Source organism: Strigops habroptila, chromosome 4 (genome assembly GCF_004027225.2).
Source record: "Strigops habroptila isolate Jane chromosome 4, bStrHab1.2.pri, whole genome shotgun sequence".
Lineage (NCBI taxonomy): Eukaryota > Metazoa > Chordata > Aves > Psittaciformes > Psittacidae > Strigops > Strigops habroptila.
This window is the reverse complement of record NC_046358.1, coordinates 20,550,045-20,565,756: the sequence shown is the minus strand read 5'-3', so window position 1 is coordinate 20,565,756 and position 15,712 is coordinate 20,550,045. Positions and strand designations below refer to the sequence as shown.

Genomic DNA, 15,712 nt, shown 5'->3' with positions numbered 1-15,712 from the left:
AAAGCCAGGTCCTCAAGATTGAGTTAGTTCTATTGACTGCCCTTAGGTACTGCCCTGCAAGACCACCTGAGGGGTGCATGTGGAGATGGATGTCAACCTACTTCCTGAAGCCCAGTGGAGAGTGGGAAAGAAGAGGCTGGTGTTGGGGTTCACTTGGGTGGGAAGAAGAGCCTGGTGTTGGGGCTGGCTCCACTGGCTAACAGCAGCAGCGCCTCGTGTCCCACGACCTGGAGCTTGGCTGTAGGGCCTCCCAAGGTCGGGGACAGCTGCACCCTGGTCACAGAGGTGTGGCCAGGCTCTGCCGCTGTTCGGCGAGCCCGTCGAAGAGCCCGCGATGAGGGGTGCTGAACCAGAACCCCCTTCGGGCGCTGCCACACCTGCCGCTCCGGTGCCGGGCCCCGGGCGGGCCAGCATCGGGCACGGCCGGAGGCGGGCTGGGCGGGGCAGGGCCGCAGCTGGCGGGGCGGCGGGGCCGGAGCCGGGCCCAACGGCTGGAGCCGCCTCCTGACGTCGGGAACCTGCCGCGCGGGGGCGGGGCGGGCGCCGGGAGCGGCCCGCGGGGCAGGCAGAGCCGGCTGGCGGGGCGCGGCGCCCGGCCTGCCACCGCGCCGAGGCCGCAGCAGGTAGGGTGGCGGGCGCGGGGTCTCAGAGGGGAGCCGGGCTCCGGCAGATAAAGGGCCGCGCCCGCCCGGCGGGGGGCACTCCGAGCCACACCTGGGTGGCCGCGGCCCCTCCGGTCGAGGCTGCTCGCCCTTCCCCCTTCCCTTACCTCCCGTCAGCAGCGAGCGCAGCCCGACTGGGGCCCTGGGGATGGGGCCGGCCGCTGCAGCCCGGCTCAGGGCGGTGCGAAGCGGCCGCGGGGCTCCCGACTCACCTCCCCCGGGCGCTTTGTCACGGAGGCGGTGTTTCCCCGGCAGGGCCGGGCGGCAGGCGCGGCGTGTCGGGGACGCTCGCATGTCGTGCCACGGGCATGGAAGCCCGTACCGCCGGCTCCCAGAGCGGTCTCTTCTCATCCCCTCCAGGCCTGCGCCTTGCCGGGGGAGGTCAGACATCCTCCCGGCGGGTGTCACCTGCGCCTGCCCGGGGCCGCTGCGGCGGGGGAGGCCGGCGGTCAGGCGGGGGAGCGCAGCGCATCCCAGATAAAATGGAGATCTCCTTCTCTCGGTGCATTTAGGAATGCAACTTGGATCCCGGGAGGTGGGTGAGGGGAAGGCGAGAGCCTGATGTGTGACACTTCGTTTTCCTCCAGCTAGGGAGAGGAAAAGGCGATGTTGTGGGAGAGGGAGGAGGCGAGGCCGCGGGAGCAGGCTGCCTGCAGCCGGGCTGTAGCAGCCACAACAAACAGGTGTGGCTGGGAGAGTTCCGATAAGCGTTGTCCGCGCAGGTTACAGCTGCCTGTTCTGCATGTTGCGGGGCAAAGAGGGGTGATGCACACCAAAACCCTTCGGTGGGAACCGCAGCCCATGTTTCCTGTCCGGGGGTTGGTTCTTGGACCAGCTCATGCAGTGAAGGAGGGAGGGAGGAAGGAAGGAAGGATCTGTGGGCTCCCGACTTACATCAGTGTGGAAGTGGGATGAGCAATAGGGAGGCTGTTCTCCTCTCAGCTCTGGTGTAACCGCGCCTGGGAGTGTACTGTGGAAGGTTAGAGGAGCCAGGTTATATCAGCTTACTGATGTGCTGGTCCAGATCTTTGATGATGGGGGAAGCTCAACCTGTGATCTGTGTGCACAGTGCTAGTGACAAGGATGTTCTGGAAAAGGGCTCTATTTTTTTTGCCCATCATATTTCATTTCATTGATTGGATTCAGCTGCATGCTTCATTTTTTAAACAATCCTTTCTTAAGATCATTAGTCTTACTTTGCTGTGGGAATATTTCCAGGGCTGCAGAGCTCCTACATGTGGCACATGGGCAGCAGATCCTGGCACACACTTCACAACTGCTTGTTGCCTCAAGAAATATAAGACATGAAAACGAAGTGTAAGAGGCGGTGCTGGGTCCCATGGTGCAGGGAAGTTTGGGAAGTGCAGCTATGCACTGGTGTACTTCCACGCTTCATTAATAGCTCACTGTGTGTTATGTCTTTTTGTGTTCAGGATGTATAAAGATTAAGTGTCAAGCGCCAAAATGAGTGTGACTTCGTGGTTCTTGGTGAGCAGCACTGGCATTCGCCATCGGCTCCCTCGGGAGATGATATTTGTTGGCAGAGATGACTGTGAACTGATGCTACAGGTAACATAGCTTTTTTTATTGTTATTTCTTCTTAAGATGCAGTAGATGTGAATGTACTGCTGGGGATCTGTAGAGATGTTGCATGTTTTCTTGAAATGACATCTTTTAAAAGGAGCTTCCTTTTTTATGTTGAGTCTGCAGTTCCCATGAAGACTTCCTGTATTTGTTGAAAGTGCAAGTGAGGTTTCTTTTAAATTGCCATGTCATCAGATGAATAGGAGCTGTAGTAGTGGGCAATTAATCAAATAGATTAGCTATCCTGATACTACTAGAACTAGTAAGCCAAGACATACCATTCTGTCCTGATCTGCAATTATGCTGTTTTTAATGTATGCACTGTTTACTAGAATGTTTCATTTGAATGGGGGCAGGTTTTTTTGTTTGCTTATTTTTCCCTTTAAGTTTGGTTAAATTGTCAGTACTTGTATCTCTCACTTAGTTTTTTTTAAATTATGGTGGGAAATCCTGACGTTTAGCAGAGAAACTAGCTCTTCTGGTGGGGTGAGTAAGGTGGTGACCTCTTCCCAAAGTAATTGTGTTACTCGGGCAAACTTGCGGCTTCTGTTAGTGCTTTCCATACCAGCATGTGTCTCTGCTGGACCTAATCCAACGTGTCTCAAGTGTTGACTGTGGTCTGATGTTTGACAGCATAATGTAATGGATGTCGCTCCAAACAAATGGAGCTGGAATCTTGCAGAGAGCTTTTGACAGGAGCACTTTAGCTCAGGAATTTGTAGAAGCTTGGAATTAAATCAGTGTTTCTGCAACATCAGTGCCATGGGGGGAAAAAAGAAGTTTGATTGCACCTGCCTGTCCCCTCTTTGCCCCTTTACAAAGGTGGTAAATGCACCTTTTGGTTGGTGGCAAAATTAGGAAGCTGCCTGCACAACGGGGACTCCCTCCTCGTAATTTCCACTGCTAACCTGGTCACAGGTATGTCCTAAATGCTTTGTTGATGTACTGCCAAGCAGGCTGTGTTTGTACTTACTGCAGGGATTTTTTGTAATATATTAGCAGGAGGTCTGTTCAGGGGGGTAGGAGTTCTTGTACGAGGTGTCCTTGGAAGGCAAGGTGTCGTGTAGCTGTAATAATGTGTTACCATCCCAAAAGGAGTGCTTGCAGTGTTTGTGCTGCTCTGCTAGCTGGCAGTGAATGGCATAGCTGTGCTGCAGTAGTAGAGTCTGAAGCATACTCCTGTTCAACAGCAGATTGTTTGTTTGGGCTTTCCTATGAATCACACTATCTTTTATTTCATGTTTCTACATGTCTGACTGGTGAGACATGTAAAGGTGAGACATTAAAAATGTCCTGATATTTTCTGCATTTGGCAGCTCAGGAACCTGATTGCTGTGTCCTCTTGCAACTTGGAGAAAACATATACAGTGGCCTTAGTTTCCAAAAATGGCCTGAGTTTCAGAGTGCTCATCTTAATACCTTTTGAAGGTACTTGAGGTTTTTTTTACTGTCAGGATTCAGCACTCTCTCAGTCACGTCTCAAGTTGTGCACCCTAGAAGTACCCAAATATCAATCAAGCTTAAAATGCATTGCTTGTTTCTCTGATCATTTAGAGGGTTAACTGGACAGCATGGCTTGTGAGCCACTCCACACCACGTGGAGTATTTCATGCTTCTTTGCAAGTCTGAGCTGGCTTGTCAGTGTTGTGTGTAAGAGTGAAGCGATTGTATTTTAAAGGAGGTTTTCATTATTTCACCAGAGGAGCGCTCTAGATTGTCTGTAAAAGCCAGCTGCTTATGTTCATAGGGTGAGTTACATGTGACCTTTTATAAGCATCTTAGTTTACTATCTCCAGTGAAAAAGCTTTTTCTAGGATCGCATATAAAGTCTTATTTTGAACAGCACAGCACATTATTTTCCTAGCCATTTGCTTATAAAGATGTTTTCCAGAGCTACCTTGGCCTCCAGATGAGATGTCTGTAGTAAGACTTAGTGTGGAAGAGAGATTGTGAACAGAGACTTGGTATCCAAGCAAAATTGTGTGTGAGCAGATGGAGGATGAGATCTAAAAATAGACTTTTTTCCTGCTGTGACTGTCCATGTCACAAAATCATTGTGCAGACTGGCACAGTCATTTGTCTTGGGGAAAGCTTAAGAAGCAGGGCAGTTACCACAACAGATGGACAGAGTTCTTGTGATAGTGTTTGCACCTGGAGTATTTCTGTGGTACTGACCCTGAAATTTTATATTCATTGCATAGTCATTTTGCTTATATATTTCAAGATTTTGCTTTATCCCTTGAAGTGCACAACTGGAAGCAGACTGGCAGTATCTGGGGAGTGGACTGGATGACCTGGTCGGTGGTTTTTTGCCTCTAAGACTGTTACTGCTTAGTGATTTCATTGTGATAATGGCTTGTGATTCCCTGTTGAGGCTGTGTGTCTTTGGTGGTGTGCAAACATACAACACAGAGATAACCCTTGTCCTGGAGACCTTTCTCGTTTTAGGAGTGTCTGGTCTTCTGATATTTTCTCGGAACATGTTGTCTTAAGGTATCAGATCCCTGAACACCAAAAGATGATGGCTTTGTCACCAAGCAATCAAGCTTTAGTTTCGCCTGTGATTACTTATTTCATACAGGTACTAGATTTGCTTTCTGGGTTAACAAGGAGGTGAAGAAAACCGGAGTCTTTAAGCTTAATTTTAAGTAGATTTGATAGTGGGAAAACATAATCTACCTTGAAATCTTCTATGCCTACTAAGAAGATTAGAAATATTTTACATGTTTTTGCAGCATTCTGGTAAAGCTTCTGGTACAACTGAATGTGAGATTTACATTGATTTTGAATGTTAATGCACGGCAGAAATGCCATGTAGCGCAGCTTGGCATGCACGGTGTTGTTACGCAGAGTCAAGGGCTCAGTTCTGACGTTTTCCTGATGAACAGTGCTTGATTTCTTCAGCAGTCTCACTGGCTCCCTTCCAGGTAACAAACAGCAGGCGTGTAGAAATCTAGACCTTCACTAACTTGCACTAGTGGGTTTTGTTTTTTTTCTGTGATGCTTGGGGATTGTGGGAAGTAATTCTCTGGAAAGGTTTGCTTTTTGGTTTTGGCTTTTTCTTTTTTTTTTTTTTTTTTTCTATCTAGAACAAAGTAATTCTTCCCCCTCTGCTCTTCCCCAAAATCCTTCTTGGAAAATATAGTTGCCATTTTTATCAGCTTTGATCATTAGCTTAATGGGATGGGTATTTACTCAAGGGAATAAACATTTTGCAAACTCACGATTTTCACTTAACCATTAAAACCTTCCCTCGCTCCCTAAACAAAGCATTCTTTGCATCTTTTCTGAGCGTAAATATTTAAAAGAAGGGAAAACAGAGTCATAGCTTCCCTGGTTTTGTGTAAGAGAGAGAGATGTTTACTGAAAAAATTGCAAAAGCAAAATATTTGACCAGTGCTTCCTTGAATATTCCCCTCTCATTAGAGCAATGTTTTGGGCATGCTATTGTCCTACACCAGGTGAGTTTATACATATGAGTTACAGCAGGAGTGGGTGCAGATGGCATAATGCATCTGTTTTATGCCTTTGTCCTGTGTGACTTTTAAGACAGCTTGACACTTCCTGCCAGGAGACACTGTTTTCAGTTGCTTATAGCTCTACTAAACTTTGTAACTGTTTGGCATGAGAGTTTATTTTCCAGGCGTCTGTTTTAGGCAGTGTATTCTGGACGCAATCAGCTGCCTTCTTTGGTCTTTGCTGTGAGCAACTATGAGAAAAATACCATTTTCTTCGTGTAAACTATTTAGAAGTATCTTCAACCTGTTAAGTTCTGGCGTTGTAGAGCTGGGATGTGATTTTTTTCAAGAGTGAATGTCTAGGTCAGGGGCGATTTCCTCCCCCCATCAATAATCTAAATGCATTTGAACAAGTTCCAAACCTTTGGAAAAGAAAAAAAAAAAGTTGGTGTTTGCATGTGGTCAGCAGGGACTTGTTTGATACTATTGTCTTAAGTCATATTTCATCTGGGAGTGAGGTTGGTAAGGGAACAGATTGGAGGCCAGAATTGTTGTAGGTTGGGCAAAGAGAAACTACGTGCAGGGATGTGCAAGGCTGGGATTTAGATGTAAGAGGAACTGCACTAGATTAGATCAAGGTGCATCTAGCCTGGTATCCCGACTCAGACAGTGGTCAAAGCAGCTGTCGAGGAAAGTGTGAGGACAAGCCAAGAGTATAATAATACTTCCAGAGTACTTGCTCAACCTCTTGACCCGTGTTTCAGGAAGCCAGAGGCCAGATCTTTGCATCTGGTTGTTGGATTTCTACTCTATAAAACCTCACCATGAGATTAAGATTCGGCTGAGCAGGGAGGCACAAAGAAGAGTCTGTCATTGTGCAGAGTGAGAGGAGGAGCAGCAGAATTTGGAGAAGTGGAAGGTGGTGCATATAGGGCAGAAGCTGTTAAGTATGGGGGAAGTGGGCATTACAGGCTGTGGCTGCTGCGCAGCATCTCCCTTGGGCTTGAGTTGGGTCAAAACTCGCTTTTATTCTGGTGTCAGCAGCTAGCTGTGAAATTTACTAGGCCAGCATCTGTCACTGGTCCATGTGGGACATCGCATGCTGCTTATCATGTGAATTCATGGAATTTATTCATTCAAATGGTGTAGGGGCTTGTGAGCTGAACATACAAGTTCATTCTGCTAGTGAATTGGATAAATGGTAACAATACTGCTTAAATAGATGTTTTCCTCTTTTTGGCTTGCTTTGGTAAAAAGCTAGGGAATTACAAGTGTTCTAGGCACCTAAGGAACATTGTTACGGCTGCTAAGTGTTTATAACTGCAGAGCAGTTATGACATACCAGTGTGAAGATTGCCTGTGTAATCCTGCTTCTGCCCCTGTACATAGGCATGAAGATGCAATCTGTTACTGTGTCATTACCGGATATGTTTTCCCCACAGGATCTGTTCCGTGTTTGGTACACAGGGTGCACAGCGCACCCCGCAAGTAATACAGTGCAGTGGTGAACTCTGTGTATGTGACATCTGGTCAAATTAAAGTTTCCTTGACCTGATGTATCCTACCTTCCCCAGGCTGTACTTGATAATATGATGTCTCTGCTATGTAGTTTAGTAAGCGTATACATAAACAAGTGTGGATAGGTGTGGTGTAGTTTGTCTACAGCATTATGCTGGGAGGAAGCAGATGGTGTGAACTTGGTAGATTATCTTTTCACTGGTACTTGTAGGTGAATTCACTGTGGTACAGAAGTCTATCCTTCCATCACTCAGGTATTTCCTGCATTGGGAGTTCCCAGTAGAAGCCATGGGGAATCTCTGCTGCCTTTTGTGTCCTGACCTCCTCCCCCATGGAAGTGTGGGTCTGGAGTGGGAAGCTATAGTCAGGACAGGGTGGTGCCCCACTTGTGCTGTTTTGCTGCAGTTATCCAGAGGGTGTAAACCAGTACCTAAGTTAGTCCCTGGGTGTTGGGAGTTGCCAAGAGTCATTCGTTAGGTGTAGGTGTCTTACAGGCAAAAGAGAAAGGATCTAGCCTTGGGAAGGCTCTGCTCTTTGACAGGTAGTATTTCTAGGTGCCTGGGCAGCAGCTGTGGGAGGAAGGATGCACATCCCGTAATTCCAGGCCTAGAGTTGTTTTTTTGGCTCTTGCCTCTCCCTTTGTTTTCTGTTAATGTGCAGTTGACAGGAGGATTATGGTGTCTGATGAAATGTGTGCTGAGGAGGCTAGAGGCATAGCAGGACTGGCAAATCTGGGAGGGGAGTTCATTGCTGGAGGCAGGGTAAGGAGAGAGGTGATGGTGGCACTGCAGGCAGGTGGTTATTAGGGGTGAGAGGTTGTGGCTGGCAATGTCCTTGAACCTGGGCCTGTGGAGGAAGGGTTTGTTCCTCTCTGGAGTGGGCAGAGAAAATGAGGGCCACTTCCATGTCTGAGATCCTGATCCAGACGCTAGCATGCAGCTTGGCTGTGCTATGGAAATCCAGGTTCTGTTGCACCTAAGGTGATACTTTTCTGTGCCTCCTGGGTGGCCACGTAAAACAAAGGGAAAGCCAGTGCAACTGTGGGCAGCATGTTCCCTGCCTGCAGTCAGGGTCACTTGTCCCTGGGTCACTTGAACTGGTGTTCCACTTTGGAAAGGGGGAACCAGCAAGCAAATATCCATTTTACCCCCAAATTAATGAGTTAAGTTTTTTATGGGAACGATGCCAGCCTCCAAATCCCTTTGCCAAGCTGTGGGGATTACAGTTTCATTTTCCTGGGGATTTCTTTCTTTTGTCCAAGGCCTTATTTTTTGCCTGAATGCTCCAGCCCTCGTCCTGCCACAGCTCCACTAATCCCATGATCTTGACTGCAGCAAAGCTGAAGGCAGGAGCCTCTGCAGCTTGGAAGCTGTAAAGCGAGTCCAGCCCTAGGTTGAGAAGGCTACACTTGCTGAAGAGACATTTGTCTGCTCAGGCGGAGTTGTGTAGAAACCGGCAGCACATACCCCTGGGAGTGATTGAGCTGCCTCTTGTGGGGGTGTCACACTTACAACCAGCCTGGGGCAGGATGGAGCATTCACTAGTATTCTGGAAAAGTACAGAAGTGAAATGTGTCGTGGTGAAAGAGGGAGACCAAGTGTTCATCTCTGTCATTAGGTGTTATCTGGGGTTTTACTTTTGAGCAGCAAAAATCATATTTCAAGCCAGAATGCAAGGAGATTTTTTTTTTTTATTTTGCCCTTTTTTAAAGAAAAGAAAATTTGGCTTTGTCTGTCTCCCTTCTAAGGTGGGACACCAACAGAGGTTTGTATTTCCTTACTGGGACACTTCTGCAGAGCACAGCACTGGCAGAAATGTAACCTGTTCACTGTGGAAAGTATTTGAGCAAATGTTTATTGCTTGCTGCCACCAGAACGCTGCAGTTATCTTGTGCCAGGCGTGCGCAACAGACTGCAGTGAGGAACAGGGAAACTGCTCTCATTTGTTTATTTTATCTCCAATACCACGATGCCTCACGGCACTGGCAGGGCTGAGGTCCAAATCTCAACCCTGAACAGTAGGTTTTTGCCCATGGTAATTCTCTTGGGGGAAAAAGCAGCATCTGTATCTACGTAGACAGCTGAGCTGCGTCTGCTCGCTGGCCCTGTGGGGAAACGCAGGCTGTCTGGCTGTATTTCTCCTCCTGCCTCCCTAAGCAGGTCTTGTTTCCTCGTGGGTTTTGCTTGGCATCTCTGCAGCTTGTGCTTTCATCCCGAGTGCCCTGTTCTGTGTATCAGATCCTTCACCAAACAAAGCTGTAAGGTATCTGCAGCACATGTAGCCAGCGTGGTATGTACCTCCACGGAGACTGCTGAGTGCTTCTGAAGCTGCTTTTGCTGCTCCCGTGCTAAACAGGGGCTTTTGATGATTTGATGTGTGCAGTTTTGGGAATCCCAAGTGAGCTGCCTGACGATTGAAGATGTTGGTACCGGTATGGGACTGGCAGACCCAGACGTGCCATTTCTGTTTCTGATTTAGCCTATCTGCTTAATATGATCTTGGAAGAAAGAAGAACTATAAAATAGCTCTGTCTTCAGATGTATGCTGCATGTGCATTTTGTCTACTAGATATTTAAAACATGATGCATTGGAGATAGATGATGGAGAAGCAGGACAGCCTTATATTAGGAAGTGATTTGAATGTCTGGAAATGCAAGTCCTGGGTGAGAAATGTTAATGTAGTAACAAATCAGTGTCCATGTTTTCCCTTCAGACAAGTGTAAACGTTAATCAGAAAAGCACACATTGCGTTTTCCCGAGAGTTGTTTTCATTTGATAACTGGTCCAGTGTGGGGACATGGTGAGAATGCTGTGTTCTTCCTTCATTCCCAGCCTCTCTGAGTGTAGCCTTATTTCTTGCCTGCAGATCGCTCGTGCTTACGTGGACACCTCTCTTCCTTGTCTTTTCCTCTTCTCAATCTCATCTGAGGCGCTCCAGCTCTGGTTTTGTTGTTCAGATCCAAGCAGAATCTCAGTGACCCTTGCCGTAGCTCAGGAGTGCTGCTCACCCCATCACAAGCGCTTTTGTGGTGAAACAGGTTAACTGCTAGGGGGTACTGGTTATTTTCTGCTTTTGACACCTGGATATAGGCACTTCACATTTTTTTAACACTTTATAGGAAAATAACTTTTTTTTTTTTCCTGCTTGGGCCCCTGTGTCCACTCCCGGTAGATGGATCAGCCTTGCCTTTTGTTGTGGAGTTGTGATTGGAAGGGTTGGAAAAGACCTTAAAGGTCATCTAGCTCCAACCCCCCTGCCATGGGCAGGGACACCTTCTGCTAGACCAGGTTGCTCAAAGCCCCATCCTGCTTGATCATAAGGAAGGCTCAGTATTTGATGCAAGTGTGCATTTTAACCAGTGGAGTTGGAGACGGCTGGGAGCTCTGCACCTATGGCCTGCTCTGTAATGTGTTGACTCAGGCTTCTTAAATCACTTTGTGATTCAGGTGGGTCATGCATTAGAAACCACTGGTCTTCTGGGCTGAAGGGGCTTCTGCAGGACTGTTCTCAAGCTCTTGGCTGTTACCAGTCTGAAAACTGGTTAGTCTTTTCTTTGGAAGTGGGATTGAGGCAGTCTGCTCCTCTCTGAGAACAAAAGCCTGATCAGGTGCTGGGTTGCTGCTGTCACTGCACGCAAGAGCAGTTTATGTTAAATGTGACTGATGTTGAAATAAACCACACCTCAGTTCTCAAGTAAGAGTGACCTTTGGCAAGTCTGCATCAAAATAAATAAGGTGTGAGTTTAGTTATTTTAAGTTGAGTTTCCTTGGAGACAGGCCCTTAGGAACTCCTGCTGCCAGTTCCTGTGATGTTTGCTGGTTTAACATAAACAAAACTGAGAAAATTCCTCTCTCTCCGCAAAAGCATGAAATTTCACAGAAGCGTGGTTTGTGTAACAGTTTGCTGTGTTCCTCGTGTGTTGTTTAAAGAGATGCTGAGAGGTTGTATCCAGACTGTGGGTCAGATTTTGCATGTCATTTTGGCTCCTTTTACAAAGGCTGTCTTGAACACAGCTGAAACTTCCTTAGAAATGGGAAGTTTTGACATAAATTGGTTCCTTTGGTGACCTCTTCCTGCTTTTATGTAGGGGTATATCATGCTGCTGGAATACATCTCTGCTCCCCTGTGATGACTGTTGTTTGGTTTGGGACCCCTGAGTGGCTGTAGTCAGCTGTTGTAAAATACAGCACCCCAAAGGTAGTGCTGACTTACATCAGGGTCAGATGCAGGGCAAATTGAATTTTTGGGAGACAGCTGGTTCCCAGAAATAAACCCTCTTTTAAATGACCTGTGATTCATCTAAAATCAGATACCAGATAAAATCTACGCTAATTTTTTGTCTGGATTAGCTTTTTGGGGTGGAAGCCTTTCTGTCATTGGGATGGGGGGTCTAGAGGGATTGTTCTGTCTTTAAAATCTGTTAATCTTTAAATGAGTCTCTATGACATACTGTAAAAAGCTAAAGCAAACACTGCTGTACCAGTTAATCCATGTTTCCTCACATCCCATTGGGAACAGTGGTGCTGTTTTGGGTAGCACAGGAACTGGGGAAGACCTTGCACCTGTGCTGTGCAGGCAGGACCTCTGGGCATGGTTATCTTTGAGTCCCTCAGGGTGAAAGGATATATATTATATATAAATGTAATATTTGTGCCTCTGGATGGCAAGTCAGGTACAACCCCAATTCTTGTAGTATCAGGTACGTGAGTCTTGCTGGAGATGTTCCTGTCCTCAGGGCCATGTGCTGAGGTGCAGGTCCTGGGCAGCATCCCTCAACCATCCTTACCTGGACCGTTGTTACCTTATGATGCACATACCTGCCACAGGCGATTGCAGGCTGGACTGAGGTTCTGCATCTAATGTGATTAGGACATTATAGAGTCATAGAATGGTTTGGGTTGGAAAGGACCTTAAGATCATCTAGTTCCAATCCCCCTGCCATGGGCGGGGACACCTCGCACTAAACCATGTTGGCCAAGGCTCTGTCCAACCTGGCCTTGAGCACCGCCAGGGATGTGAACAGTAACAGAAAGAAGCAACAGCTTCTCACTGCAGACACTCAAGACCTGCCCTACGTTAAGGTCAGGTTCAGACACCAAGTGTAAGGATTGCATGAGGGCAAGAGGTTTGTATGTGTCCCTCCTGGGAGGGCCTCGCTGTGCTTCACTTCCCGTGTTTAGGGCTTGGTGTCGCAGGAGATGTGAGTGGGGTGTCCCCAACCACATTGTCTCTATCTCTGTTTGGGGAACGTTTGCTGTCTGAGCAGCACCAGTTGGGCAGCAACACATCGAGTGCTGCTTCATTTTTCATCTGGGATTCATGTGAGCTGACACCTTGCAACTTCAGCAGCGCTAACTAACTGTACTAGTGAGGCAGCTGGAGGCTTGGAGTCACCTGCCCTTCTCTTCGCTGCCTCTGCTTGCAGTGGCATGTTGTGAATGGTGTGAGGGACATCGCAAGGTGGAAGAGCAGTCTTCTGGCCCAGTGCATGCTTTCTTCATACTAGTACTTCGGGGTTATTATGAAGGACAGGTCTCCTGGGCTGACATATGCTTTGCAAGGGGATGAAGTGACATTTATCAGTTATTGGGATATTACCAATGTGCTTGACATTGGCAGGGACAGAAGAAATTCCTGCAAATGGTAGCAGTTTGTCCAGCAAAACCTCTGTATCTCCACTAAGGAATTCCCCTGAAACAATCTTTGCCTCAACATGCTTGCAAGGAAGTAGATAATGGCTTGCTGAGAGCGGTGCTGTGGAAACTAGTGTGTTTATACTTGAGGAAAAGGGAAGTACTTTCACCAAGAACTTGTTGGTCAATGCTCAGGAAGAGGAGGATTTGCTGATTTAGAGCCTGGCTTGCCTCCCTGCTCTGGTAGCATGTCCTACCCTCCCCTGGCCTGAGATACTAGGGTGGTCTCAGTGTTGTGTGTGCATACTGATGGAGTGACTGGTTCCAGTGACTAGTTGAGGTCAACTGCAGCAAGAATTCAAGTTATGAGAGGCAGGTCTAAATACAGACAGTCTGGTGTCTTTATAGCTGTAACACGCCGTATTTTGAAATTATGTAGAGGTTTTGTTCTAACAGTTCTTCCTCAGAAGTCTGACACTGTTCTCGCTGAAGTGTCATTCTCTGCTCAGAAGATAAAGTGCATTTATTACTTGTGCATCATGGCAAAGCCAGTGGCACCAAATCACTGTCCAGTTCAGTGTTCTCAAACCTAGCCTTAAATTTGAATTTTCCTGGAGTTGCTTTCTTTCTCATCGCAAGTTTACTAACCTCCCTCCAACTTGAAAAACATCCTAGAATTTAAATCAAATCGGGGACATAATTCTGGGAACAGAATACATTGTTGTAACTTAAGAAAATGGTTTATCTTTCCTTGAAAAATAGGAATTAATCATCCCAAGTAGGAATGTCCCTAGTGATGAGGCCACCGGCTTCGGCTGGTGAAAAATGAAACTCTTCTAGTTCACACTGCCTGAGATCCTGCCCCCAGGCTTTCAGTTTGACTGGTTTTGTTTTCAGTGTGTATTGATATAATTTATTGAAATTATGGCGTAGTCTTGACAGCCTTCAGTGATTTTTATTTTTTTTTTTTTCCCCTCTCCATGCAAATAATGTATTGTCTTCAGTGAACTGTTTAAACCACCATGGAAGCATTTACTGTTTATCCTTTGGTTATTTGTAGTAGTAAATAATATTTAATCCTTCCTGCTTTTCCCTTTTGTCCCCCTACCCCTTATCAAATTAATGTCTAAATGTTGCTTTGATTAACGCTGTGTCTTACGCCTGACCAGTCTCACGTTCATTGTGCTTTCATTGCCAGTCCCGCAGTGTTGATAAGCAGCATGCTGTGATCAACTACGACAAGGAGAAAGATGAGCACTGGGTGAAGGATCTCGGGAGCTTAAATGGCGTAAGTAGTAAACCTCCTGGATTATGAAGGCAAACATGCACCATGCTGAGTCTACAAGTGCCTGTGCGCTTAATTCTACTGTTAGACCCTTTTGGGTCACTGGGACTGTTGGCATGAATTACGCTAAATGTACATAATTATTTGCAAAGCCTGACATGGAGGTCATATAGCATCTCATCTTAGAAGAGGAAAGCTTTGGTGCATATTGTATTTCTTTTTCCCTTTCTTCTGGTGTCTTTGCAGAATAGTTCAGGGCTCATAAAATCATAGAGGTTTTTGCAAAAGAGGAGGAAATAAATTTAGTGTCATTTTGGGGTGTTAACATTAAACTGGTGAAGATTCTGGAGCAGCTGTTCAGCATGAGCAGGGTGACCTTTTAGCAATTCAGTTGTCAGTGCATGCAGTGATTTATGGGATGATGAAACATTTAATTTCTTTGGGGAGAAACTATTTAAAACCACTTTTTTTTTTCTTTTTTTTTTGGTAGTAAAAATTGCTCTTTTGCCTGCCTTGAGCCTGGTTTCTGTGAAGACCGAGGGATAATGTGACCCCAGAACAGGGAGCTGAGCCTGCCTGAATCTTAACCCTTGCTCTGGTCCCCACTCACACCAGCGGTGTTAGGCAGCTTGGGGAGGGCTTTGTCTGCCCACCTGAATTCCTTGGTTTTTTTAATATACTATTGTAGTTAAAGCTATCCTAACATCGTAGCATGCCTCCTCTTTGGCTGTTTCTTCATGCCAGCAGAGCAATTCCTCTGCTGGAGCAGGTCTAAGCTAGACTTACATAATTGTCTTCCCAGTAGAGGTTTTACTGCAATCATTGTTTTGGGCTTAGAAACAGAAGCCCTCCACCATCACAACCACAAGACAATCTCAGAAACTTGTATAGAAACAGTGGCTAAAGCAGACCTCAACTGTTCTGCTGCTTCTGGCATCTGGAAACAGCAAGAATGAGTGTTACTCCTTCTCGGCCTTATAGCTGAAGGCACAGAGCCCTGCTGAGATGGGAATGTTTTCAATAACTGGTCTGGGCTCTAGTTGGATCTGTGGTTCAAAACATGTTGTATTTAACCCCTGCTGGCAAAATAGCAGCTGAAAGTTCTGCTTGCAAGTAAGGGAAGGATTATGCTGCTAATTCTCTTCTATATTCATATGAGTTCACAAGATTTTAATAATTGACTCGTGCTCTGAGAGGCAGTGGAGTAAAAAGACTTATAGCAGCACCTGCCTTCTGCAGCTGGTCAAACACACTTCTGCTGGAGAAGACTGTTGGGGCCAAACTGAATTTCATTTGCATGAAAGAAACATAGATCCTTATTTGAAAATTTTCACAAAAACTTGTTTTCCCCACTGAAACTTAAGAAATCACTTTTGAGGACCTTGATTTTTAATTCCACTTGCAGAATTTGCTTTTGTGTTTACTTTGTGGCTTATCAACAGTGCATTATATGGCTTTGCTGGATATAATCTGGTTCATATTAACTGTTGAAATGTTTTATATTGTTTTTATTATAATGTTCAGCTGATTCTGCAGTCTATTAAGGGTCTTTAGGTTTTGAAGGTAGTGTT

The 15,712-nt window shown here is 46.4% G+C and overlaps 1 protein-coding gene across 8 annotated transcripts in view; it reads left to right on the top strand.

Moving 5' to 3' along the window:
- The first annotated feature begins 541 nt into the window (after positions 1–541).
- CEP170B (centrosomal protein 170B) overlaps positions 542–15,712 on the top strand; it is a 59,136-nt gene continuing 43,965 nt past the window's right edge. For 7 of the 8 annotated variants that reach the window (XM_030482182.1, XM_030482181.1, XM_030482177.1 and 4 more), the window contains exons 1-3: positions 542–623; positions 2,096–2,231; positions 14,055–14,144. In XM_030482182.1, coding sequence (XP_030338042.1) covers positions 2,127–2,231; positions 14,055–14,144 — 195 coding nt within the window. In that variant the 5' untranslated portion in view covers positions 542–623; positions 2,096–2,126. Of the gene's footprint in view, positions 624–951; positions 1,198–2,095; positions 2,232–14,054; positions 14,145–15,712 lie in introns of those variants that run through there. The other variant, XM_030482175.1, reaches the window with a different exon arrangement.